At 41.3% G+C, this 25,513-nt stretch overlaps 1 protein-coding gene across 5 annotated transcripts in view; it reads left to right on the forward strand.

Annotated features, from left to right (window-relative positions):
• tax1bp1b (Tax1 (human T-cell leukemia virus type I) binding protein 1b) overlaps window positions 1–25,513 on the forward strand; it is a 52,671-nt gene that overhangs the window by 12,244 nt on the left and 14,914 nt on the right. For all 5 annotated transcript variants that reach the window (XM_052146655.1, XM_052146654.1, XM_052146656.1 and 2 more), the window contains exons 2-5: window positions 3,510–3,706; window positions 24,047–24,149; window positions 24,616–24,806; window positions 24,939–25,097. In XM_052146655.1, coding sequence (XP_052002615.1) covers window positions 3,530–3,706; window positions 24,047–24,149; window positions 24,616–24,806; window positions 24,939–25,097 — 630 coding nt within the window. In that variant the 5' untranslated portion in view covers window positions 3,510–3,529. The remainder of the gene's footprint in view (window positions 1–3,509; window positions 3,707–24,046; window positions 24,150–24,615; window positions 24,807–24,938; window positions 25,098–25,513) is intronic.

Below are 25,513 nucleotides of genomic sequence, written 5' to 3' on the forward strand. Positions count from 1 at the left end.
CGTGATCGTTCAAACCGTTCAACGGACGATGCCATCACCACAACCCTCCATCTGGCCCTCAACCACCTAGACAATAAGGACTCATACGTTCGAATGCTGTTCATAGATTTCAGCTCAGCATTCAACACAATCATTCCCCAGCACCTGATTGGAAAGCTGAACCTGCTGGGCCTGGACACCTCCCTCTGCAGCTGGATCCTGGACTTCCTGACTGGGAGACCTCAGTCATTCCGGATCGGGAACAGCATCACCACCACCACCACACTGAGCACTGGGGCCCCCCAGGGCTGTGTGCTCAGTCCACTGCTGTTCACTCTGCTGACTCACGACTGTGCAGCAATGCACAGCTCGAATCACATCATCAAGTTCGCCGATGACCCGACTGTGGTGGGCAGCAAGAACGACGAGTCAGCATACAGAGAGGAGGTGCAGCGGCTGACGAACTGGTGTAGAGCCAACAACCTGTCCCTGAATGTCGACAAAACAAAAGAGATGGTTGTTGACTTTAGGAGAGCACAAGGTGAACACACTCCGCTGAACATCGACGGCTCCTCTGTGGAGATCGTCAAAAGCACCAAATTCCTTGGTGTTCACTTGGCGGAGAACCTCACCTGGTCCCTCAACACCAGCTCCAAGAAAGCCCAGCAGCGTCTCTACTTTCTTCGAAGGCTGAGGAAAGCACATCTCCCAACCCCCATCCTCACTACATTCTATAGAGGGACTATTGAGAGCATCCTGAGCAGCTGCATCACTGCCTGGTTTGGGACTTGCACCGTTTCGGACCGCAAAGCCCTGCAGAGGATAGTGAGGACAGCTGAGAAGATCATTGGGGTCTCTCTTCCCTCCATCAAAGACATTTACAAAAAACACTGTATCCACAAAGCAACCAGCATTGTGGACGACCCCACACACCCCTCACACAAACTCTTTACCCTCCTCCCGTCTGGCAAGAGGTACCGAAGCATTCGGGCCCTCACGGCCAGACTGTGTAACAGCTTCTTCCCCCAAGCCAGCAGACTCCTCAATACCCAGAGACTGGTTTGACACACACGTGTCCTGAGTTGCACTTTAATTACTGTCACTTTATAACTGTCTGCTACTTCAATAACTGCTATGTGCATAGAACACTATCTCATAGTATGTTATGTTTACATTTTTAGAAACTGTCATCTTTTTGCACTACTGAGTACTGGTCGGCGCTGCACTGTCTATTGTCCTGTTCATTGTCAAAAATTTGTTGTACTGTCCCGTACTTTTTGCACATGTTTGCACGTGCACTTTATATAGGTATTTATAGGTTTTTTATATAGGTATTTTATTTCGTTGTGTTGTCTCATGTGGTCCTGTGTTGGTCCTTTGTTGTTTTTATGTAGCACCATGGTCCTGGAGGAACATTGTCTCGTTTTGCTGTGTACTGTACTAACTGTATATGGTTGAAACGACAATAAAAACCACTTGACTTGACTTGAAAAAAAAAAAATAGTATGGAGTTCTTCACCTCTGTCTCCAGCTCATCATCAGTACGGCACTATACAATGCTCTTACTGACATATTGTTGTCAGCCAACCTCCTAAACAATGTTTCTCAAGAAACTCCCAGTAGTTTGCAACACGTGTTTTTTTTTTAAAATGTATTTTAAATCTTTGATCCCCTCTCCACACACACACACACACACACACACACACACACACACACACACACACACAGCTAATTGCAGGTATTTCAGTGTCCAGAGACTGTCTCTTAAGACATGTACCATACGGTGGTGGAGAATGTAACCAGAGTAGCTGGAGGACGCAACACTTTAGTGATTCCTTTGGAATTAAGAAAAAAAAAGGCATCCAGACCTTATTGACCATATCAGAGCTTTAAACAAATAACTGTGCTGATGTTGTTGTAGGGGTTGTAAAAACCTTCAATTCAATTTTTGATACTGAATAAAGACAAATATAGAAATCAAGTAGTTATTGAATTTACATACTCTCAGATCACTGAATAATTATGACAATTGTGTAAAGCTAAAATTGTACCATTTTCCATTCAATTACTAGTAATTCTAAATGTGGTATCTGGTTTTCTGGCTAAAATAATGTAAATTCAATCCATGTAGTTTGATAGCAAAACAATTTGTTTTTATAATTAAAACAAAGGTTGTTTTAATGAAACCAATGAAATTGTTACATTTATTAAACCATGGCGAGGAGGAATTATTCACAATTTTCCCCACTCTTGTGGTACTTGTGACCTTCCTACAAACACTAGAGTTAAAATATGTTTCTCTTAGTTTTAAAGCTAGCTGGCTTTAAAACTAAGTCATTAGCATTAGGTTTGCAGATCTGCAAATGCCACACTTCATTATCAAAACCAAACCTCATAATATATAATGAGATATAAAATTCCACAAGACATAGAGTAGAAAGTCTGCTTTACTTACTCGTGGAGTGTGGCCATGAATAAATGTATCAACAGTCACACATTTTTTATGCAAATTAATTCAAGAACTTGATAGATAAATATTTGTGTCGCACGCAACGACAAACCCAGCGGAAGAGATTTGTGACCAAATGACTCTTTTGAACCGGGTCTTTTTCATGAATCAACCACAATAAACTGATGGTTTGAACTCTGGTTAGCAGTTTGAATTAGATTCACTTAGCCTTCATTGAGCTCACAACGGATATTGTAAACATTTCAAAATAAGAGTCCAATGTGTATTTCGGGCTTCTTTATAATTAGAAGTCCTGTATTTGTGTACCACTTTTGTCTTCTTGTAATTATTGATTGGGGCTGGAGTAGCACAATAAACTGCATCTGGGATTTCATTCAATTTGCACAATTTGTAGTTTCTGTGTCTGGGCCATCCGTTAACAGTAAAAAAAAATATATATCAAGCTTTTGACACTTAGGACAATTGAGGAACTTGCACATCTGTTAAACAAACTGCAAAGATTAATTGATGCTCAAGACGACAACACACTACTATATACACATTATATTTTATGTAAATATCTGTAAAAAAAAGTATATTTGTATAAATGATGAAAAGGGTGTGAACATTTATGAGACAAAATGGAATGCACACTTATCTTATTTATTAAACTTTCTATATTGTTTCTGAGTAGAGCAAGTATGTGATTTGGTGACTAAAAACAGCCATTTGGCTCCTTAATATTTCAGTTTAAGAGCCAATGGCTCCCAAGTAATGTTTTAGTCTGGAGCCCTGAGGTTATGGGTATGCTCTTTATTAGGGAGGATTACACTGAATGGAAATGATCCACACAGAATTATGTTTGGGTTTTGAATCATAATTGCATGTTATCCAGCAACCATCAGGAGATGCATTGCAACATGCAATAAGGATTAAAATTACACTTGCAAGATGTTTAAGTGTTTACGGTATTAGAATAAGAACGAATGTTAAACCTGTAGAATCTGTTAAAGTCCACAAAGAATAAAATATTTTCAGGTGTCTCTGTTTCACTTCTGTTATTGGCCTTGTTTTCCCACAGAGGCAGCTGTTGATAGACAGATGGCTTTATTCCTTGAGGGGACAGTAACAAGCAGTGCCATGGAAACGTCAAACTTTGCCCATGTCATCTTCCAGAATGTGGGGAAGAGTTACCTCCCTCACGCAACATTAGAGTGCCATTACACCCTCACACAGTTCATTAAACCACATCCCAAGGACTGGGTCGGCATATTCAAGGTGATACTGACTTTCATTTCGCCTCCATTTTCCTATTTCTACCATGTCCAGTTGAATTTGTTTTATTGCATAGATATGGTCTTCCAAAAAAGATACATAGATTAGAAAACAACAATATTTTGCCTGTAATGATGATCTGGGTTGGTAAGGTTGCAGGTTCAAATAACTCAAAAGAGATATTTAGCAGGAGGTCCAAGCTCCTCTTTTCTTAGACAAAACATTTCCACCAAAGTAGGCTGTACAACTTGCGTACTATACTCCTATAAGTTTTCTAAAGCAGTATAAAAGCTTTGTGTGAGGAACAGACCATTAGTCAATGAAAATCTTACTGTTAAGGGATCAGGTTGGCCTCACCACCTGCATAATGATGTGGGCAAAAAAACACGTTTCTGCATTGGAAGCTATTGAAAAGTAGCCGTTTTTGGCAAGCAACATATAAATTGCAAAAATTAAATTCTATAATACTAGATGTTTCCCCAGTACCCAATATTTTTCTTCTGTTTTGGGAGGTCTCTGAACAGTCTGTATCAGACATACATTTTTTCCCTGTCAGTCCTAATAGGCCACATATACACTGCAGCTTAATTGGTTTGTCAGTTTACCTTTTAGTGTTTAATTCTGTTCTCTACACACAGTTCGGTAAAATAGGGGAATGACAACCGCATTCAACAACAGAATTAACTCCAGATAAAAATTCAGGTTGTGGCAACTGCATGTTTACAAATTCCACGCAGTGTGTACAGAACTGAACTGAACAATTAGTTGTTAATGACATCTTCAGTAGCATGTGTGAGATGTGTCCTTATTCTCCTGGTTTAAATCACACAAACAGAAGTATGTGTCTTCATTCATTTATATATTCCAGTCGGTCTCTCCACTGTAGTTCTCTCATCAGCCCTGCAGTCTCGAGATAACCCTCACATTACAGTCAGAGTGTGCGCTGTTTAACCCTATTACGCCGTATGTATCAAATAAGATACACAATGTTTGACGGCTCCTGTCTCACTCTCTGTTCAAGCTGTAAAGCCAAAAAAATATGGTATGCAAGTTTCACTTGTTTATGGCACCATCTAGGGTTATTTGTAAAAAAAAAAAAATTTTTTTTATATTGATCCATTTAAAATGGCAGACTTGTGTAAAGAGTGACTCTTATTTTGGGATACATGACGGCTTATTGTAATAAACTAAATGAAAAAGTAATGATTATATTGTTACTGATATTTTAAAATGTGTATTTGCTGAATATAAGCAGCTTGTGCTTGATTACATTTCTGTATTATTTTATTGAAAAAAGCCTGTTGAAATTACATGTATCAAATATGATACAACAGGCTTTTGAGGTATATCGCTCAATCACCATTCCATTCCATTAATGCCACCACAAAAAATAAATCACAGAGCTTTGAAAATTCTGACATTTATTTTTACAAGATATATTTAAAGTATGAACTAATATTTATGTGTATGTTGATATATCATATATGTAGCATGCTCTTTCATTATAAAGATCTCATTATTTAACATTACTAGCTATGATGATGCCATCTTACCATAAGTTCCTGAGACAGAGTGAAAAAAGTTTCCCTTTTTAAATGTCAATATACACTGTAAAAAAATTATGTAATTTTAATGGTAAAAGACTGTAAAAATACTACAGAAATTTTTTTTTAATTTTAATCAATTAACATTTTAACAGTAAAATATACAGTAAAACTTTGTAATGTATTTTAAAACAAAATGTTGTAAAAAGGACATTTTTTAGATGTAAAAATGTACATTTTTAACAAGGGAGTACATGTACTTTTTACAGTAAATTATTGTTAAAATTACAGTAAAAAGCAATAATCAGGCGTTTCCACAATTCCCTGCATGACCCATCATATTTCATTATTTTATGGGAATAGTTATGTTTCTTCTTATTTTTAATATCAGTTACGTACATTGGGGTGTTATGTTTTATATTTAATGTTGTTTAGTTAATGTTTACTGCATTATTTAAATTTCACATGTTACACTGATGGTGTTTAGTGTTTGTGTGAGTGACACTGAACACTTTCTCTACATGTTTATTGGTCATTGCTGCTGGAAGAGCCAATATTGGTGAACTTCTGTACTTCTGTTTTTTTTTACAGTGCATGTAAATTACAACAGTTGTAAACTGTATAGTGCACAGGTTGTTCTGCAAAGTTTTTTTTTTTTTACATTTTTACTGTATTTTTTACATAATTATTTTGGTAACCACAGCTACCAGTTGGTTTTTTTTTGTTGTTGGTAAAAACAACGGGATGTTTTTTACAGTGTAGTGTTTGGTGCATAAAATACATATGATAAAAATTGTTTATTGAAAATATGAATATATATTTCATATTGTATGTATGTGCTGATCTGGGATACATTTCAATCCATATTTATAGACCAAGGAGAGGAAGTTGTCATGGCCAAACTCTCAAACATTTGGTATCCCTAAAAAGCCTGAGGGAGTAATTCCCCAAGATTTACCACTGTAGCATGTATGGACTAAGACAAATTTAAATAACAAAAATGTCAATTTTGAATATACAAAAAGTTATTGCTGAGCCTCAGGAGGATAATGACCTTTAAAGACTAATGTATCAAATATGATACCTAAAAAAAAATTGTTTGTCTAGTGATACTAAAAACAGTCTAATATCAAAATATTTGTCTTTTCTGACAATTCTTTGACAAGTCAGGCTTTACGGGGTTAACAACAGTACTTTGAAGTGTGTACGTGCCATATACAACTTTCCCAGCATCGTGACAAGTGTCTTAATGTTCACAAACAATATGTTGTTGCTCAGCCATTTCAAACTTCTTTTGACCTCTGCACAAAGGGCTGGGGGCTTAACAGTGGCTAAAATTAAATAGGAAATCAAGCAGAAATATATGTTGCAGTAAGGCATAAGGCAACAGTGTTATAAGCTCTCGAGTTTTGCAACACCTTTTACTTTCCAACTGACATCCAGCAGGAACTGTTATGTTATGCTGTAAAATGGAAACTGTTTTGAAAACAGACTGTTTTCAAAACAGTGTTATATGTTATGGCATATCATGGCTCAACGAAAGTGAAGGTGACACCGCTATCCACGACAACTCAGGACCAACTGCAGCCAAATGAGGTAAATTTCCTTTGAGTTCACGCTCATGAGATAGCATGCAGTGAAACAATCTCTGTGCAAAGTTCTTCTTCACTACTATAATGAGTAGAGAGTGAAATCTGTATAATTACTAGCCAGTGGCTATTAAAGGATATTTTTTTTGTCACATAGCACGAAATTTGTTCTCATGCTGATGATGATGATGGTCAATAGATGATGACAGAATTGGTGAAAAATTGCATCAGATGGATCCTTGCATCTCTAGATGCAGACTAGATGCTTTTAAGGATCCTAGCCCACACTCCCTCCTACAATACCAGGTTTAAATCCTTCTCCCATAATCTCTTGAGAGAAGATGAAGCTCCTTCCCCCAGACTCTGAATTAACAGGGAGTAATGCACAGATGCTTCATGACCTTTCCCAAATCAGTAATCACCATTTCCAGAATATCTGCCACTTTAGCAGGGTGTACACTACTCCCAAAAATAGTACAGAGCAGTTCGCACAGCTGTTAATACCTAAAGAACTGGGATCTAGGAATCTTTTCCCAAATTATCAAAAGATCTCAATACACCACACTCATATAGTTCACAGAGAATGACAGTCTTGCCCTGAATAACCAAAACTCTACTTTCTGCGACAAAATAGTATTGTATATGCATTTTTATCGGGTCAATTCTCTGAGACAACATTCGGTGCTTCAGCTCTGCTTCTGCACTTTTTTAATATTCCCTTTCAAAGCCACGAGTTCTCGTGCTTTGTATTTTTTGGTAAATGAGGCATACTTCTGACACCTAACAACCCCATTAAGTGGCTCCCAAGCCACACCCACAGAAGATACTGAGGACCAGTTGGTCTCCTTATAAACGTTGATTTCAGTCAATAACATTTGTTGGAAATCAGGATTTTGCAAAAGGGATACATTAAAGCACCAACAATATGATTTCTTTATCGCTGTATGTGGCAACATCAAAACCCAACAGGACATGATTTGAGACTAATATGTTTCCAATTGAGCAATCCACAACAGATGAAAGGAGGGACTTATTGATCCTGAAGTTTTGATTCTAGCTGATTAGATGAGTGTTCGATGGGAAGAAAACTCTTTTGAATTGTGAATTACATATTTTTAAATGAGATATCTGCAAATTTGATTATCTGCAGATTTATAATAGAAGTTTTATTGATATTTGCCTTTTATCATTAGAAAAGTTACAGGGAACCGTTGTGTAGAGACTGTTAGAATACATGCTTCAGAGCAGTGGTTCTCAAACTTTTTCGGTCATTCCCCACTTTGGACAAGGGGGAATTTTCAAGCCCCATCTGCCCCCATCGCCCCAACACAATGCTAATGAAATATGCAACAAGCTTAAAATGTTCCAATTTATTGAACAGTAGTAACAAGTAACAAGTAGTATCAGTAACAAGTTGTATCTAAATCCAAACTAACTATTTACATGAAATAGTAGCAAGTTCAAAAATAAAGAAAATAAAAGTGCAGCTGTCATAACTTGCATGAAATTCAAAAATAGAGAAAATAAAAGTGCAGCTGTGTCAACATTTGTGTCAAGATAAAAAAAATTAGAAAAGAAATATATATATTTTTTAAATAGACATAACATACTGTGTTTGAAATTGGATTAAAATTATGGGCAGTGTAGCTATAAGATAAACTAATGATTCATTATTCTAATATTCCTTTGTTCCGATCAGAGCATGTGAGCGGAGCGCGCATTTCTGAATATTCCGCTCTGCTCGCTCATTCCGCTCAGGGTTGCGCGCTCAACCCAGAATGGCCTGCTGGTTCAAAAATATGTGAAATAAGGGCTGCCTCCGACTAAAGTTTTTTTCTAGTCGACTAGTAGTTGTTCATTTAAGCCATTAGTGGACAAATCGCCCCTTTATATTGATTTAATAACTTAAGTAGGCTATACAGGATACTGAGCGTTCTCTTACGAGAGGTTATCTCGTATTGCGTAAGCTAGCTTACGCTACGGGAAAGATTCATCTTTTCTGAGATATTGAAGCCAAAAAATTATCCTTAATTTTTGTATCCATTGTCAATGCAGTGCGGCAACTGCAGACCTTGAGCGGGCTAGCTAGCGAGCTCATAGGTTGCTCTGCGGCAACTGCTGCAGCCTATAGACGAGCTTGGGCTGAACTCGCGATCCAATGAGAGGCGTCCAGCGCTCACTGCATCAAAGCCCGCCAAAATGGGCGTGACTTGAGTGCATATAAGCGTAGTTCAGTAGGCTGGAACCCTGATTTTCATCTCTTCAGCGAAGCTCTTCGCGATCGCTGACCTGGAAGCCGCGTCGCCGTTCGAGGGGCATCAAGCAAGCGTGGAAAGCGCTAGAAGAAGCCGGCCGTCTCAGCCACCTTCAGCCATCCTGCGAAGCTGCGCCATCCGACGACGTATCCTTTTATTCAGCAAGCTAGTTCTCACGAACTATTCACAAAAGAGTACGAGCGTCTTTTTCAAGATGCCTCGCTCCACTTGCGCCTCATGTCGCCCTTCTCAGCACAGGAGACCGCCACATCATCTGCGCTCTCTGCCTGGGACTGGGGCACGCAGAGCTCGCCCTCACTGAGGGCGGATGCGATTCTGCGAGGAGCTACCGATGTCGACCCTCGCGGGCTCGACTCGAGCGCTCAAAGCAGAAACCGCCAGCCGCCTTACCTTCAGCCGCGCAGGAAGAAGCGCCGCTCACAAAGGCTGCCGGAAACTGTGGTTGAAGCGACTGCCTCGCCGGAGCCTCTCCCTTGAGCATCGCTTTCACCCTCCCCGCCCCCCCCGGGACGCGCAGTTGCCGCCGAGCGGCCGCACTGCTGCCATCTCGGATGACGAGGCCGTTCCCACGTCTCCACCTCTCTCACGTCGGTGGACGGCGCCACTGAGAGAGGCTACTCCTCCATCCCCCCGGTCGAGGACTCGGTAGCAGCACACCTTTGTCTGCCCTCCGCGAGATGGCGTTCCAAGCCTGTGCGCTCCCGTCTAAGGCCTGCAGAGCGACTTCCGCCTATGTTGGCCGCGCCTATTCCGCCTCCGGCCAAGCCGCATCTGCTCTGCACTCAATGGCCGTTTTACAGATCCTACAAGCAGACCTTCTTCGGGAGTGGGATGAGAAAGGCAGGCACCCAGAGGCTGTTACTGATCTACTGGCGCGACAGACCTCGCCCTTCAGGCTACCAAAGCTGCAGCCCAAGCTCTAGGGAAGTGCATGGCCTCGCTGACTGTGACCGAGAGACACTTGTGGCTAACACTAGCCGACATGGGAGAAGCAGAGCGCTCCACGTTCCTCAACGCACCGCTCTCTCCGACTGGTCTCTTCGGCTCCGCGGTGAGTGGCATTGTTGACCGCTTCTCAGAAGTCCAGAAAGCCACCCAAGCCATGAACCTCTTCCTGCCACGTCGCGCTAGCTCCTCTGCAGGCCGCTCACGTGATCAGCATCCTGCACAAGCCTCTTCACAGCGCCCAGTTCAACAATCTCAGACTTCTCAGCGTCGACAGGGCGGCCGCCCTCGATCGCGCTCAGACAGCCGCCACAGACCGCCGCCCCGCGGGCCTCGATCTAAGGTAACGCTGAAACCCGAACAGCCGAAGTCTTCCTAACTGTGTTGAACAAACGACGGCTCAGTCCCGCCGCGGCCGGACCACCGTCAAAGCTTCGCCCCTGTCAGTCCCTTCTCTCAGGCTACTGCAGTGGTGAATTTAGCAGCCAACAAGCCGGTGACACTACCCGCTTGCCTGCACTCAAACGCCGTTTTCATGGCGACCCAAATAAATCTTGTAAAGAGCAAACATGTCTTATATGTAGAAAATGTGCCCACAACCCAGTGTTCACCCCTACACACAAGCATAACACATCCCGTGCCCCTATCAGAGCACGCTCTCATAAAGCGATTCACGAACCGCTCGAGCGTCAGAGTCAATGAAGGCGCCCACAAATGCGTGCGCGTGCCCATTTTCTGGCCGCTCAGTCACACGACCAGCCCTATGTGTAGAAAATGTGCCCACAATCCAGTGTTCACCTCTACACACAAGCACTGCATGTCTCGTGTCCCCACCAGAGCACGCTCACATAAAGCGGTTACGAACCGCTCGAGCGCTAGAGTCAATAAATGCGCTCACGAATACGTGCGCGCGCCCATTCTCTGCCTGCTCTGTTACACGGCCAGCAAACATTCCTCTGTGTGTAAGTCCCGTGCCCATGACTATGCTTGCGCATCACGTAACAGATGTGACTCTTTCCCCATTCATTCCAATCGGGAAGTCACTCACAAAACAGCCTGTTCATGCTGTCTGCGAGCAATCATGCATAAACACATTAACGCGCTCACACATTTTGTTCAGCGCTCTGTGTGCGGCAATCAGAGCGAATTGGCCATTCACCCTCTAGCGTTACGCTTCAAAGCGTGGGAAGCTATTCCAGGGATATCCAAGTGGGTGTTAAGCACAATACAACAGGGCTATTTCCTACAGTTCGATCGCCGCCCTCCTCGCTTCAGAGCTGGCTCGAAACCACTGTGAACACGGAAGCAGCGTGCATGCTTCGTTCAGAAATAGCAAGCCTTCTGTGCAAAAGGGCCATAGAGAAAGTGCCACCCTCTCTGAGCGAAGTCGGGGCTTTACAGCCGTTATTTTCTTGTTCCCAAGAAAGACGGCGGCCTCAGACCCATATTAGATCTCAGGGTTTTGAACAAGGTGCTTGTAAAAAGACCGTTCAAAATGCTTACAATCAGGAAACTCCTCGCGCATGTGCGCCAGGGGACTGGTTTATTTCTCTCGATCTGAAAGATGCCTACTTTCAGATTCAGATAAATCCCGTCACAGGCCATTCTTGAGATTCGCCCGACGGCCAGGTTTATCAATACACTGTCCTTCTGTTCGGCCTGTCCTTAGCACCCGTACTTTCACGAAGTGCATGGATGCGGAGCTTCGCACCCCTGCGGAGTCAGGGTTTGCGAATTCTGAACTATTTGGACGACTGGCTGATTATGGCACAGTCACATATGGAGCTTCTGTCTCACAGAGCAGTCCTCCTCAGCCATCTGAACAGTTTGGGTCTTGCAGTCAATTGGACCAAGAGCTCACTACAGCCCAGTCAGACAATTTCCTTCCTTGGAATAGAACTAGACTCCGTGGCAATGACGGTTCAGCTTATCTACACAGCGCACGCCGTGTTCAGCGACTAGCCGCATCTTTTCAGATGAACAGCCTCACGCCTCTGAAGAAATTCCAGAGAGTGCTAGGTTACATGGCCTCAGCCACAGCAGTACTTCAGCTGGGTTTACTGCATATCGCCCGCTTCAGCATTGGCTAAACACCGGCGTCTCGCCGGGCTTGGGCCACAGGCCGCCAGCCCATCAAGGTGACTCAGACCTGTATTTCAGCTCTGCAGCCCTGGACAGTGGCCGAATGGTATCAGCGGGGAGTGACAATGGGAGCTGTATCTCGCTGAAAAGTCATCTCGACAGACGCGTCCAACACGGGTTGGGGCGCGGTCTCGCGAGGGCTCTCCGGTTTCGGCCTATGGTCAGTTCAGGAAAAGCTCCTTCACATAAATTGTCTGGAAATGATAGCGGTCGAGTACGCCGCGTGCGCTTTCTCCCGGTCATTCAGGGTCACCACGTCCTGGTCCGTTCGGACAACAGATCTGTGGTATCCTACCTAAACCGTCAGGGTGGTGTCAGATCCAGGAACCTATTCCATCTGACTAAACGCATACTGAGTTGGTCCCAGTGCCACCTGCGCCGCTGAGGGCGACGCACGTGCCAGGCCACCTGAACGACGGCCCGGACAGACTGTCCAGAGACAATATTCCCCAGGGGAATGGTCCCTGCACGCTCAAACAGTCCAGACGTTATGGCACCTATTCGGCAGAGCAGAGATAGACCTCTTTGCGTCCAAAGAGAACTCTCACTGCCCAATATTTTTCTCGAAGCGAGGACGCCGCTGGCCCAGGACTGGCCCAGACGCCCGCTTTACCCCTTCCCTCCCGCCTCGCTATTGCCACAGGTAATGCAGAGGATCAGGGAAACGCGTCACTCGGTGCTCCTCATAGCCCCGCGTTGGGAGAATCAGACATGGTTCCCGGAGCTTACGCAGCTGTCACTGACAGCGCCGTGGCCCATCCCAGTGAGAGCAGATCTCCTCTCTCAAGCTCGCCGCACAATCTGGCATCCCCACCCAGAGCGCTGGGCTGCATGCGTGGGTGATCAACGACTACCCGTCGCTCTGCCAGAAGGAGTAATAAACACCATCATACACGCTAGAGCCCCTTCCACGAGCAGACTCTATGCGTCAAAATGGTCTGTGTTCTCAAAATGGTGCACCGACAGAGACCTGGACCCGCGGACATGTGGGGTGTCGTCGCTGCTCAGTATTTCTACAAGAGCTGCTGGATAAGGGCAGATCCCCATCCACGCTCAAAGTGTATGTGGCGGCCGCTGCGGCGTTCGCTGAACCCCTGCACGGCCAGTCATGGGGTAAAAACGAGCTGGTCATCCGCTTCCTCAGGGGAGCTAGAAGGATGAACCCCCGCGCCTCCATCGGTTCCTATCTGGGATCTTTCTATAGTTCTCGAAACTATGAAAGCCCCCTTTCGAACCACTTCAATCTGTGGATTTGAAATACCTTTCACTCAAAACCGCTTTTCTGACTGCCCTGTCATCAGTCAAACGTGTGGGAGACCTTCACGCGCTGTCTGTCAGCGCTGCGTGTCTTGAGTTTGGACCAAGTGACTCCAAGGTCATTTTAAAGCCTAGACACGGCTATGTTCCCAAGGTGATCGGTACTCCTTTCAGAGCACAGGTCATTTCCCTATCGGCGCTGCCAGCACCGATAGCTTAACGCGACGCCAATCTCTTTTTTGCCCGGTCAGAGCACTGAGATTGTAGTACTGCGCGCTCGCCGCTTTCAGACGCTCTGAGCAGCTTTTCGTTTCGTTCAGAGGGCGCACCAAAGGTCTCGCTGCTCGAAACAGACACTATCTAGATGGATAGTGGACGCTATTGCTGCTGCATACGCGTCAAAAGATCTGCCATGCCCGTTGGGCATTAGGGCTCACTCCACTAGAGGCATGGCATCCTCGTGGGCATGGTCCAGCGGGATTTCCATTCACGACATATGTGTGGCAGCGGATGGACTTCCCTCCACCTTTGTCAGATTTTACAATATGGAAGTGCCCGCTCTGCAGGCAAAACTACTAGCGGTTTAATACGCTACAGCTCCCCTGGTGAGCTGCACTGATGGGACACATTCCACACAGACCGGCACCGCGCTCTGTCGCTCCCTTCCCACTATGTGCTTATGTATTACACAATCAATGACCCGCATTCTTGCCGGCCAAATATTATTTCCCCACTCATAAGGGCTCCCCCGGGTCCCCCCTTAATTCCGTGGGGCTCATACAGTGGATGCTTGGCGCGCACGCCGTTGACAATGGGTTCCCGTAGCGGAAGCTAGCTTACGCAATACGAGAGAACCTCTCGTAAGAGAACGTATCGGTTACCTAACGTAACCTCGGTTCTCTAGATGAGGGAACGAGTATTGCGTAGCCGGCAATACTCGGCGAGTATTTCGCTTCAGTCAATGAAAACCAGGGTTCCAGCCTACGAACTACGCTTATATTCCATTTTGGCGGGCTTTGATGCAGTGAGCGCGCGGACGCCTCTCATTGGATGCGAGTTCGCCCAAGCTCGTCTATAGGCTGCAGCAGTTGCCGCAGAGCAAGCAATGAGCTCGCTAGCTAGCCCGCTCAAGGTCTGCAGTTACCGCACTGCGCTGACAATGGATACAAAAATTAAGGATAATTTTTGGCTTCAATATCTCAGAAAAGATGAATCTTTCCCGTAGCGTAAGCTAGCTCACGCAATACTCGTTCCCTCATCTAGAGAGAACCGAGGTTACGTTAGGTAACCGATACGTTATATAGCCGCACTCAAGCGCACGACCGCACGCATAAAGCTTGCCACAAAGAACCGGCAAAAGTAATGATTATGAATGTGAAACAAAAATAGCAAGGAGACATTTAATTGTTTATTAATAAACTGGTGTTTTATGTGTCACTGCAAAGATGAAGTTGACGATGCGGACTCGCCATGAACGAATAAAGACAGAAATACATAAAAAGGAAAATTTCCCCCCGTTTGGCGCGCCCCACCTGTCACGTCTCTATTCCCCACCAGTGGGGCACACCCCACACTTTGAGAACCGCTGCTTCAGAGGAAGATTTGAAACAGGTGAGCACTTTAACATTATTAGCTCAAACGTGTCTGCTGCTGCTCTGATATGCAGAATGTTTAAATGAAACTGTGTCGCACACCGGTCTATATTACTATAACATGATGGCATGTAACAACAAAACTAACCGTGACTGGTCGTTTACATGTCTCGTTTACTGGTCTTTTTACATGCAAGCAGGCGAATCTCAGCAACCTCAAAAAACAAATCGGCCAAAGGGGAAAATTTTTCGGGCGATGCGATAATTAAAAAAATCAGATTATCAGCCGATTTATCGGCCTCTGCAATATATTGGTCGACCACTAGACAGAATTTTCATTTTTGAGTGAACTATGCCTGTAACTACATTTGCTATGGAAAACTGTCTTTTAAGATGGTGATTGCAAGTTGCTTACACATTCACATCCATCCACATTCCTGGAGCAAATAAAGACTGGGCTCTGGGTTTTTTCTTTTTGCTTTGCATGAATCTCTGTGTAGTTGTTTCCTTGAATTTATTTTATATTTTTTATAACTTCCTCGCTCATTCCAGGACAATGCTCTTGTCAGCCAAGTTGGTTTGACAAGCCATTAAAGAGTTGTTTTGGTTTAGACAGATAATGATAGAGATCTGCTAAAAATAATTTAAAATGTGAAGGCATTGCTACCATGTGCAGTTTTATTGCTAGACAATCATTTTCATGTCTTGATTCCGCAATGTGTAAATTAAAAGGCCCTATCATCATGTTGGGCAGCATCATATTTGGGGAGTTGCCAGGTTCTTAACATAATGTTGGATTTACTGCTGGTCACTTAAATGTTTCCTGCTGTAAAAGCTTTTCAGAACCAGATTTCACTCTGGTCTGACCCAAAGAGGCTGCTTTTTGTAGGCATCATATTAGAACATATAACTGTGTTGTATTCACCTTATTCACCCTTTTCCACACTCCCCTCTTCTGAATTTTGTCATCTAACTTCCTGGTTGTATTGAAGCTGCAAAGAATAGTCTATCAAAATGGATTACGTGTGGGAGCACAGAAAGTATTTTTCAGCAAGAGTTGATGATGTGGGTCTACAGCACTCGTTTACTATGTGAAAAGTCTAGTGAGGTGTTTTTTCTGTCACTCTAAATGTTCGTTTTTACCGACACGCGCAGAGGTAAATTGGACCCGGCTGATCATATTCAGAGAGCTTTGACACACTTTTTCATGGTGCAAGCATTTAAATGTAATACATGTAATTCTTCTTAATGTTTAGGTTTCAACTTGTTAATAATTGTGTTAAAATTAGGGTTGTCAATCGATAATGTTTTTTTATCAAATTAATTACATGGTGTCCCGATTAATTTATCGCGATTAATCGCATATACAAATATTTGCTGAGAAAGCCTCTCATATAACAATAATTCAATATATCATGATGAAATAATTATACATAGTTATCTTTAAATATTTAAAAATTATATTAATAAAAAATATTCAGATAATTAAAATGCATTACATTCATGTGGCAGAAGATTTATTCATTGATAAGGCCATACAAAAAGTGGCTTTAGAATACAATGTATTGTTTACTACCATATTATTGAACATAAGCCAATCATTGGCATAAAGTTCACAGCAATTCATTTCACAAGTGAATTTGTCAATCAGTTGGAGATTTATGTTTAAGGACCCGTAAATGTACACCTGCATCAGACATGCTTGTGTAGCGTCTTGGGTGCGTTGCGTCATAAACATACAATTTTTAGGTCACTGTGTCAAGTTAACTATAGTTCACATCTTGAGATCACTCAGTTCGAATTTGTGCTCCAAGTGTTTTGAACACAAGAACATAACACATGTTTGTGTTGTCTGCTGAAGAGTGGTTGTGTTCACTGTATAAACTGTGTGTTGCCATACCGCTGAAGTTTCACTTACTGCCCTCTGGCGTAAACAGGTGGTACTACAAGCTTCCATTTCTCAGGAATCTTCCTTATTAAAGTCCGGGGGCATTGCGATAAATTGCTTTAATTTTTTTAACGCATTATTTTTTATCACATTAATCGCAATGAATTAACGTGTTAAATCGACAGCCCTAGTTAAAATATGTAGGTGATATGAAATTTCCAACAGTGACAGCTCGTATTATTTTACATGCAACTTCAACATTAAAGAAAATTACAATTGTACTTTTAAAAGTAATTTATCACCCTACATTTTTACAGGCTTAAATGAGATTTAAAATGGTATTAAATGGAATATAATGTAAAACATACACTTTTAGGTGTGTGTGTTTAAATATACTGTAGTTGCTTGCACCCCGTCCCTGTTTCACGCTCAAACAAATCTGCTTAGTTACCCTAACTATAACATGATGGGTGAATGACAGACATGAGAAGATGGTCAGAGGTGTTGTATGAGATATTTTTAATGACTTTGTGTTATCTCTTGGAGTATAATGACCACAGAGGCACGTCAGTACGTTCACAGCTTGAAGGTAGGATTTTGTGTATTTGTGAATGAATTACTCTTGTTTTAAAATCTCCCCACTCTGCTTTTAATAGTTATGACATCCCCATGAACACTTTAAAATACTCATGATACCTTTTGATAACTCTATATCCTGTAAATCCACTTCGCTAGCTAAATGCACTTTGACATCAACTCCATAGATTATCTATATAGAACCGCTAGAACGGAAGTTCCAAGACAACAATTTAAGATGGCTGCGCGCTAGTTTTTCTTGCGCATAAGGTGAACAGAGTAACTGAAATGTCTGCACTTGATACATATTAGATGTAAGTTCCAAATTAGGCTGGAGCCCAGTCAGTTGTCTTTTTCTGCAAACCATTAAGATGATCACATTCTGTGTTTTTTGGGGCAGTTGTTTTTATGGAGAGCTCATTAGGAAATGTATTTTAAAACCTGACTTTAAGTGTCGTGACTACTTAAACCGATAAGGTAAGCATGTCTTGAATGTTTGAATGTTGTCCAGGAAAATTGGTGAATCAAATCCAGGAAAATCACAGTCACTACCTAACAATTTGAGTTTTTGTCTATTGAGCAAGAACATGTATTACTGAATTGTATTGCAGAATCTTACTTGAGTATTTGTGAAAGATCTTGGCAGTTTGTGCAGTAGAGAAAAACTCCTAACTATAAAATATTAAAACCCTCTGGTACTTTCAAAATTCCACTATTTTGGCACTAAGCGATGCGTCAAGCTTGAGTGTAGCTGATCGTCACCGCAGTCATGATGGTGTGCGTGGGAATGAAAAACGTGTGTTGGCAATTTAAGAGGGGTTTTTGATCCTGTTTTCTGTCTGTGGAGATCCCCAGCTACTGCTGGATGAGAGAATATAAAACAAACTGCATTTAAATGGTATGGATGTAGACTTATACCGTAAGAAGAAATAAAAGAGGACATACGACAGGGTAAAAGAGATCTGTTGTAGGTTGGTGTTGGAGGTGCTGAGTTCAGTCACCACCACTGTTAGGGTTCAATGTCTGGGTTCTGATACAACCAGGTGTGTGCGTGTGTGTGAGAGATGCAGTTTTACGGCTGGCTGTCAGGAAGGCTTCTGCTTCTCAGCAGCTCTATCATATTGTGGCCAATGTTCTTGGTTAAAGGATTACGAGGAACAAGAGCCTATAAGAAACAAGTAAAACTTTTAAATATGTGGATATTGGGCTAAAATAGTCCCTAGTCTACAGACCGACTAATGCATATCGCACAAAAATGGCAAGAGTTGGCTGAAATATCTGTGTGAATTGACTTCGAGATTGTGAGGTTCGTGGCATGGAATCTTTAAAAGTTTTTGTAAGGTAAAGGAATGTTTCGGGTTCAATACAAGTTAACCTCAATCAACAACAGTTGTTGCATAATGTTTATTACCTCAAAAGAGTAATCAAAAAGTAAGTTAACAAACATCGTGTTTACAGTAAGACACTTACAAACGTAGTGAAAGTGTACAGTCCATAAACGTTAAAATACACACCGTTTCAAAAATATAGTCACAAGACGTAAACATAAATGTGAATATGATTTGATTGTGATAAAAATGGTTACTAACCTTGTCAGTGTACAGTAGTGTATTTGAATGTTTATAGACTGGGCCTATTCACTTTCACTGCAAGTGCTTACTGTAACTGTGATTTTTGCTTTTTTAAATAAAGGAGGGATGATTCTGGTCACACCACAAGGGATACTGGAACAAGCTGGAACTGATAAAAAATGTCTGATAGGAGATGCCACTTGCCAGTGAGTCAGCATAATGTGGCCGATCCTAGTGCACTGGAACTCTACACACTCTCACAGCGAAATCATAAGAATTCATACGACTTTTATAAATTTGGCTAATTTGTATGATATCGTACGACTTTCACTACAGCCAATGACGTTGCTGGACATAGTTTCCATCTAATACGTGACAATTACTTGCTTCTGTCTCACACAACAGTTTCCTATCATGTTTACACACTCTACTGGTCGGTTTGGTTAAGATAAGGAGTTTGGGTAAGGGCAAAATATTAATAAACGTCCTTATCGCCTCATGCGCCAAACTCACGCATACGCATTAGACATCTGGGTATTTGCACATGATAAATTCGTACAAATTTATACAAACGAACTTGTACAAAATCATACAAAATAGCCAACTCATAAAATTTGTACGAGGAACTCTCGGAAACAACATGCCGACTTCCTGTGTTCATGTTGCTCAAATTCCCTAAACATCACTTTGAAACAAATTGTGCTTGTTTATTTTACATGTGGGTTAGACAGCACCTTCCTATCAAAATGGGTTGTTCTTAGCTGGAATAAGCTGCAATGTGTCTGGCTATGTAAGGCTAGTGTGTAAAAAGAAACGAGAATGTTGATGCAATTCCCTTATTACCAATAGTATTGCAAGTTTGCCCAAAAGAACAACAGAGTGGTTATTTAATATACAATAAAGTAATTTACATTTACCTCTTAAATACTTTTTCTTACTGCCTTCTTCTGACCCAATTGGGATCTTTGTTTACGTTCTAAATTATAATGGAATTTACTTCAATGTCATATAGTAAACTGCTTTTTGTTGGCAGTGCCTTCATATACCCCTAAGGTAAGGCATGTTCCTCCAAAAAGATGGACTGACGCACATTTGTCTTCACCCAGAGACACAAAATAGCCTCTGGCAATGAAGGGCACAAGATCATAAATCTTAACATGGCTCAATCTGTGTTGACAGACAAAAGGCAGCCATGCCAAACACCAGAAAATTGCAAGACCGTTCCATGAGTCACTTGCCTAGAGCTCAGCTGTAGTGGCAGGTAGGCACAAGGCTATTATTGCCACCTAGTGTTGATATTAACTTATCCTACCTGAACCGCAATGGTCTGGAAATGTAATGAAAGCAAAGATGGCATTACTTGTTTTAATTGATAACAATTGAGCAAATATGTAGAAATCAGGAAATCGTAGTTATTTTGGAACAAACAACAGAAAACTCCTATAATGCTCGGGTATGTCCCCTTCTTACTCGCCTATATATTAAATCCATAGCATTTTTTGTGGTGACATCAGATTACCAGGCAACTGAAGCTTTCTTCTCCATAGGGGCATTTTAAAGACTTTGAAGGAGATGTGGCTCTTTAAATGAGGGCTATTGTTTCTTGTTTGAGCAGGCACACTGCCTGTGGCTCTTTGAAGTTGGAATGGTTACAGATAGTCTAGTTGAAAAAGCTGTGAACGTCATGTTTTGATTGTCTGGACACGCTATCAGACTCACTGTGGAGAAGTGAACACTGCTTTATAATTATCCTGTCATAGCAGGAGTTGTTCTCTGTACTGCACCCTGATATATAGACCCGCTGTATGCTGCATGGAGCCAGCACAGACCAAATCATGGGCCAAATCAGTGCGTCATTAGAATCAGGGACTTATGTACTTTCACACAAACACTGGAATATTCTGTTGTGGAGTTTTATTTTCTTATTATATGCAGTGGCCCCAAAAAGTGTGTAGATTATGCCACATTTAAAAATGTTTGAATGTCATTGCATTAGATTAAAAAAAACAAATGCCAGTATACAGTATCAAACCAAGTGTCATCTGCAAACAATTTATGCTAGACCTTTTTCTCTTAAAATACTTCACTTTCATAGCCATTTGTATTATACCAATTGTATTACATTTCTAATTATATTTAACTAACTGGTCCCAAGGATGTTTTTAGTGGATGTAAGAAGTTATCATCCCTCAAATTCACACAGATGTCTTACAGATTAACAACAGGTGTAGTTCATCACAGTAACTAATAGGGTCTGGGTAAAAATATCTATTTTCAGATTAATCACAATGTTTATCGTGATCAAATATCGATTATTATCATCCCAAGATCGATCTTGACTCTATAAGCCAGGGGTGGGGAACGTCAGTCCTCGTGCCAGTGTTTAAAAATATTTTTTTATTATAACAACACCAGTGGCGAATTCTCAGGGCCAGCAAAGCCTTCTCTGCTGGCCAAACATGCCAAATAAATTAATATTTTTCATCCTTTAATCCTCAATCACCTTTTTGCCTATGTATATTTAATTGCTTTCCACTCTTAATTAATCAGAATTTATTCCTTGATGCTTACAAGCAAAGTGTGACAACTGTTTCACAAATCACATGCCCGAAACAGTGCGTGAGTTTGAGGTCCACCCTGTTAGGCCTTCAGAATTTCCACAGAATCCCTCAACAGTGCAAATGAATGAGCAACTAAAGTCAGATTATCAGATTCATCAGCCAATCAGATTGATTTGTTTGTTCTTTTTGGATGTGATCTTTAGGATGTCCAAGTTAAGGCCTTCTTGCTGGCCTTGAGTGAGGCAATCACGCTTTAAGTGACGTAATTTGAAAGCGCGCGAGATCTTGCTGATGAATCGAATGTAATCACTGCCGCTATAGCCATTGAGAAAGAGACCCTTATGGATTTAAAAACACAAGATGTACTGCATGAACATGTGATTGCTTAATTTATTAAACAAGAAAGGAGGACTGATTTTCACTTCAAGTAAACTGGTAAGTGCTTTTTGCATTGTTATAGCAACATCATCGGGACTTTTCTGCTGAGAAATTACTTTCATTAGCAAAATCAACATTATAACTGAAATATACCCAAATTAATTGGAATCTGAATGGAGAGCTTGTGAATCATAATCAAATTAGGAAACTGGTATTGATAACCAGACCTATTAACTGTGGACATAGAAAAAGTGTCCAAATACTTTTTACTTAATCCAGAGCAGTATATCTTTATTTATATATATCTTTATATCTTTGTTTTATAATTTAACTTATTTTTGTGAAATGTTTTGGTTGAAATGTGTGCTTCTGTTACCTTTCTTCAAAATAAACAGTAATTTTTGCTGAATTAGGTCCTTGCTGATATTTATAGATATTTTTGTATTTTTATTTAATTTAAATAGTAATGATAAATAAAGCAAAGAATGATTTTTATATGCTATTCTATTTCTTTACCAAAATTGTCATAAGTAATTAATCAATATTACTCATGTTCCTCTATTTTAACCTGTGCACACTATTCTATCCATTATTCTCACCAAAAGTAGCTTGTTCTGAAATAATCTTGTGTAGTTTCTCATGTCTGGCGATCATCCATCTTTTCTCCTGCTTGCCGTTCCCTCCACAGACCTAAATGAGAGACATACAAGGGCGTAATTTTCGTCCTCCTTCACCCCAAACGTCTCTAATGAGTGGAGTTTGGTCCAGGCTGTAATGACACTCTGTATGGGCCATACCTTTAATGGCTTCCTGTTCTTTACAACTCCAGCACCTCGAGCAACTTTCTTGTACAATCAGGGGATTTTGGAAACACTAATGTTATTGTGGACATGGAGGACAGCTGTATGGTTCAAGCAAACAAGCTTTAATTATTTGACCATGCTGCATGAGTTATCATTTTTCACCGACTAATGTCACTTCCAGGATGCTATAGATTTCCCTTGTAGATGCTAATAGTAAGTAGTACGGTAGTACGCTTGTTTAGCATGTGTGCTTGTGTATGTTGAAAGCAGCCAGTCTGGTGTGAGTCTGATTTTGTTTGACAGTTTTATGACAGAGGGCTGAAATTATGGATGTATTTTCTGTACTCCCCCTCATCAGCCATCAGTTAACAACACATAAAATTCCTATAATTACATCTCGGTTTCCATTCTAAAGTATGTATAAAATTTTCACCTATTTTCTTCTTCCTGTTAAGGCTGAGTTGTAGCCGCGCTCGCTCAACCGAACATATTCATGAGGCTTTGGCAAGAAACACGTGGCAGCCCCCGTAAAAGCAGCAGAGTCTGTGTTTTTACTCACTCATCTCCGATGCTTTCTACTGGGCCTTATGGAGATTGGGAAAATACATAATTCACCCAAGAATTTGGGAACATGAAAATCAGGCAATGGTCAAGACCACATCAGCTTGAAGATGCATTTTATAGACTTTCCATTAGTCTGTGTATGTGGGACAGTCTACATAAACACTTAACAAATTTATAGCTTCAGACTTAATAAAGACTGCTTTATTTTTTCTTAAATTAACTTAAGAAAAATAAGTACAAAATTGTTTAGTCACACAATGCTAATTATATCAGTCTGTAGCACCTGTACCATTTTTGTTGGTTCTAGTGCATCATAATAGTTTGATGTCTGATTTAACTTGAAGAGTTATAGATTTTAAAATTCTTGATCCGAGCTTTAGTCAGGGTTCCCACGGTCATGGAAAACCTGGAAATATTACAATTGTGTTTTCCTGGCCTGGAGAGGTCATGGAAATGAACAAAAAGAAAGTTCATTGTTTTCAAAAAACATGGTTAACACAGTTATAATTAATACAGTCATGGTTACTACAATATTACTACAGTAAATCCAAGGTTCATTTTGAAGTTATATTTAATGCTTTTGAGATCTGTAGAGAATAAATTTTTACTTAGTTTGATCACACTTGAGTCAAAAATGAGTCTCTCTCTTTGTCACAGGTTGGTTGGAGTACTGCTCGTGACTACTACACGTTCCTGTGGTCACCTCTTCCAGACAACTACACTGAGGGAATCGCGGTCAACAGATCTGTGGTCTTCCAAGGTAAAATAACATTGTCTAAAATGGGTTTCAGACAATCTTTTTTTCAGTGAATACACTGCCAAAGATAAGGATCCTCAAGATGTGTGTTTCATTTTTTATATGTAATGACGGATGCAGCCTCCTATTAGAAGGCTGGAGTGCTGTTTGGCCAGTTTTACTGGAGTGGTTCAGGTCAAATACTTGAATCTTTGTGAGGGATTAGAGTCTTTTTGTGGCATGAGCCAGGATTCATTATAGGCAATTAAAAAAATATACCATTGAATTAAAAGAGAATGGATATGAGCCTATCATAAGGCTGCAGCGGAATTGTAAAATTGACTATGTAAATGATGGACTTTAGGGTTTGTTTACTAGTCCTACAAAATATGTTGTTCAACATTTAAAGTTTTGCTTGGGAAAATAGTAGCGGCTTAATTTCCTGCAAAGATAGGGGTGTTATCTAGTCTGATTTTTGGGAACTGTGCAGGTTACTATGTCCCGAATGACGATGGCGAGTTCTACCAGTTCTGCTATGTGACGCATAACGGAGAGATCCGTGGAGCCAGCACTCCATTCCAGTTCCGTGCCAGCAGCCCCACAGAGGAGGAGCTGCTGACAATGGAGGATGAAGGTGGATCAGACATCCTGGTTGTCACCACCAAGGCCAGTTACCTGGAGGTGAGGAGATTTGTTGTTTAATTTATAAACACTGAAGATGATGTTGGAGCACACACATGCAGAAATTACACATCTTGTATCAATTTTCCAATGCCAGGTTTGTCAAATTTATTTATTTATTTTCTCTCCCAGAAAAAAATGGAGCAAATTCAACGGGAAAAGAAGGAGCTCTTGGAGACCCTGGACATGCTACAGAAACAGAGGGATGAATTGAATGAGGAGAAGAATAGACTACAGGAAGAATATGAGCAGGAGCAAGAGAGCAGCACTCAGCTCAGGAAAGATGTGCAGGTGAGAGAGAGAAATAAAATGGTATGAGTCAAATGGGCAAGAAACATTTTCTTTCTGTCTTTTTGCTCTGATTTGACTTGATATTTTTGAAATAAGGCTGTGTGTGTGTGGGGGGGGGGGTGTTCATAAAGTATCAGCTCAGAGTCAAAGCTGGCTTAAACATGAAAACAAGCACACAAGTTCCTGCCTGTTAATTTTATGACTGCGTTTTTATATGTTGTTTTATGTGCTGCTAAAATAATTCTAAAAATTCTGCACATGACGTGGTACTGCAGAAGAGACTGGAGTTGGATTTAGAGACATACTTTTCCCATAAATAATGTTTGCAGATTCTCAGAGACCACACACAACTGTAACTCAAGAGCCAACAATCTATTCTGCATTTACTCCCATGCTTTCTGTAGCTGAACATCAGC

Source organism: Xyrauchen texanus, chromosome 17 (assembly GCF_025860055.1).
Source record: "Xyrauchen texanus isolate HMW12.3.18 chromosome 17, RBS_HiC_50CHRs, whole genome shotgun sequence".
In the NCBI taxonomy this organism is placed as follows: Eukaryota; Metazoa; Chordata; class Actinopteri; order Cypriniformes; family Catostomidae; genus Xyrauchen; species Xyrauchen texanus.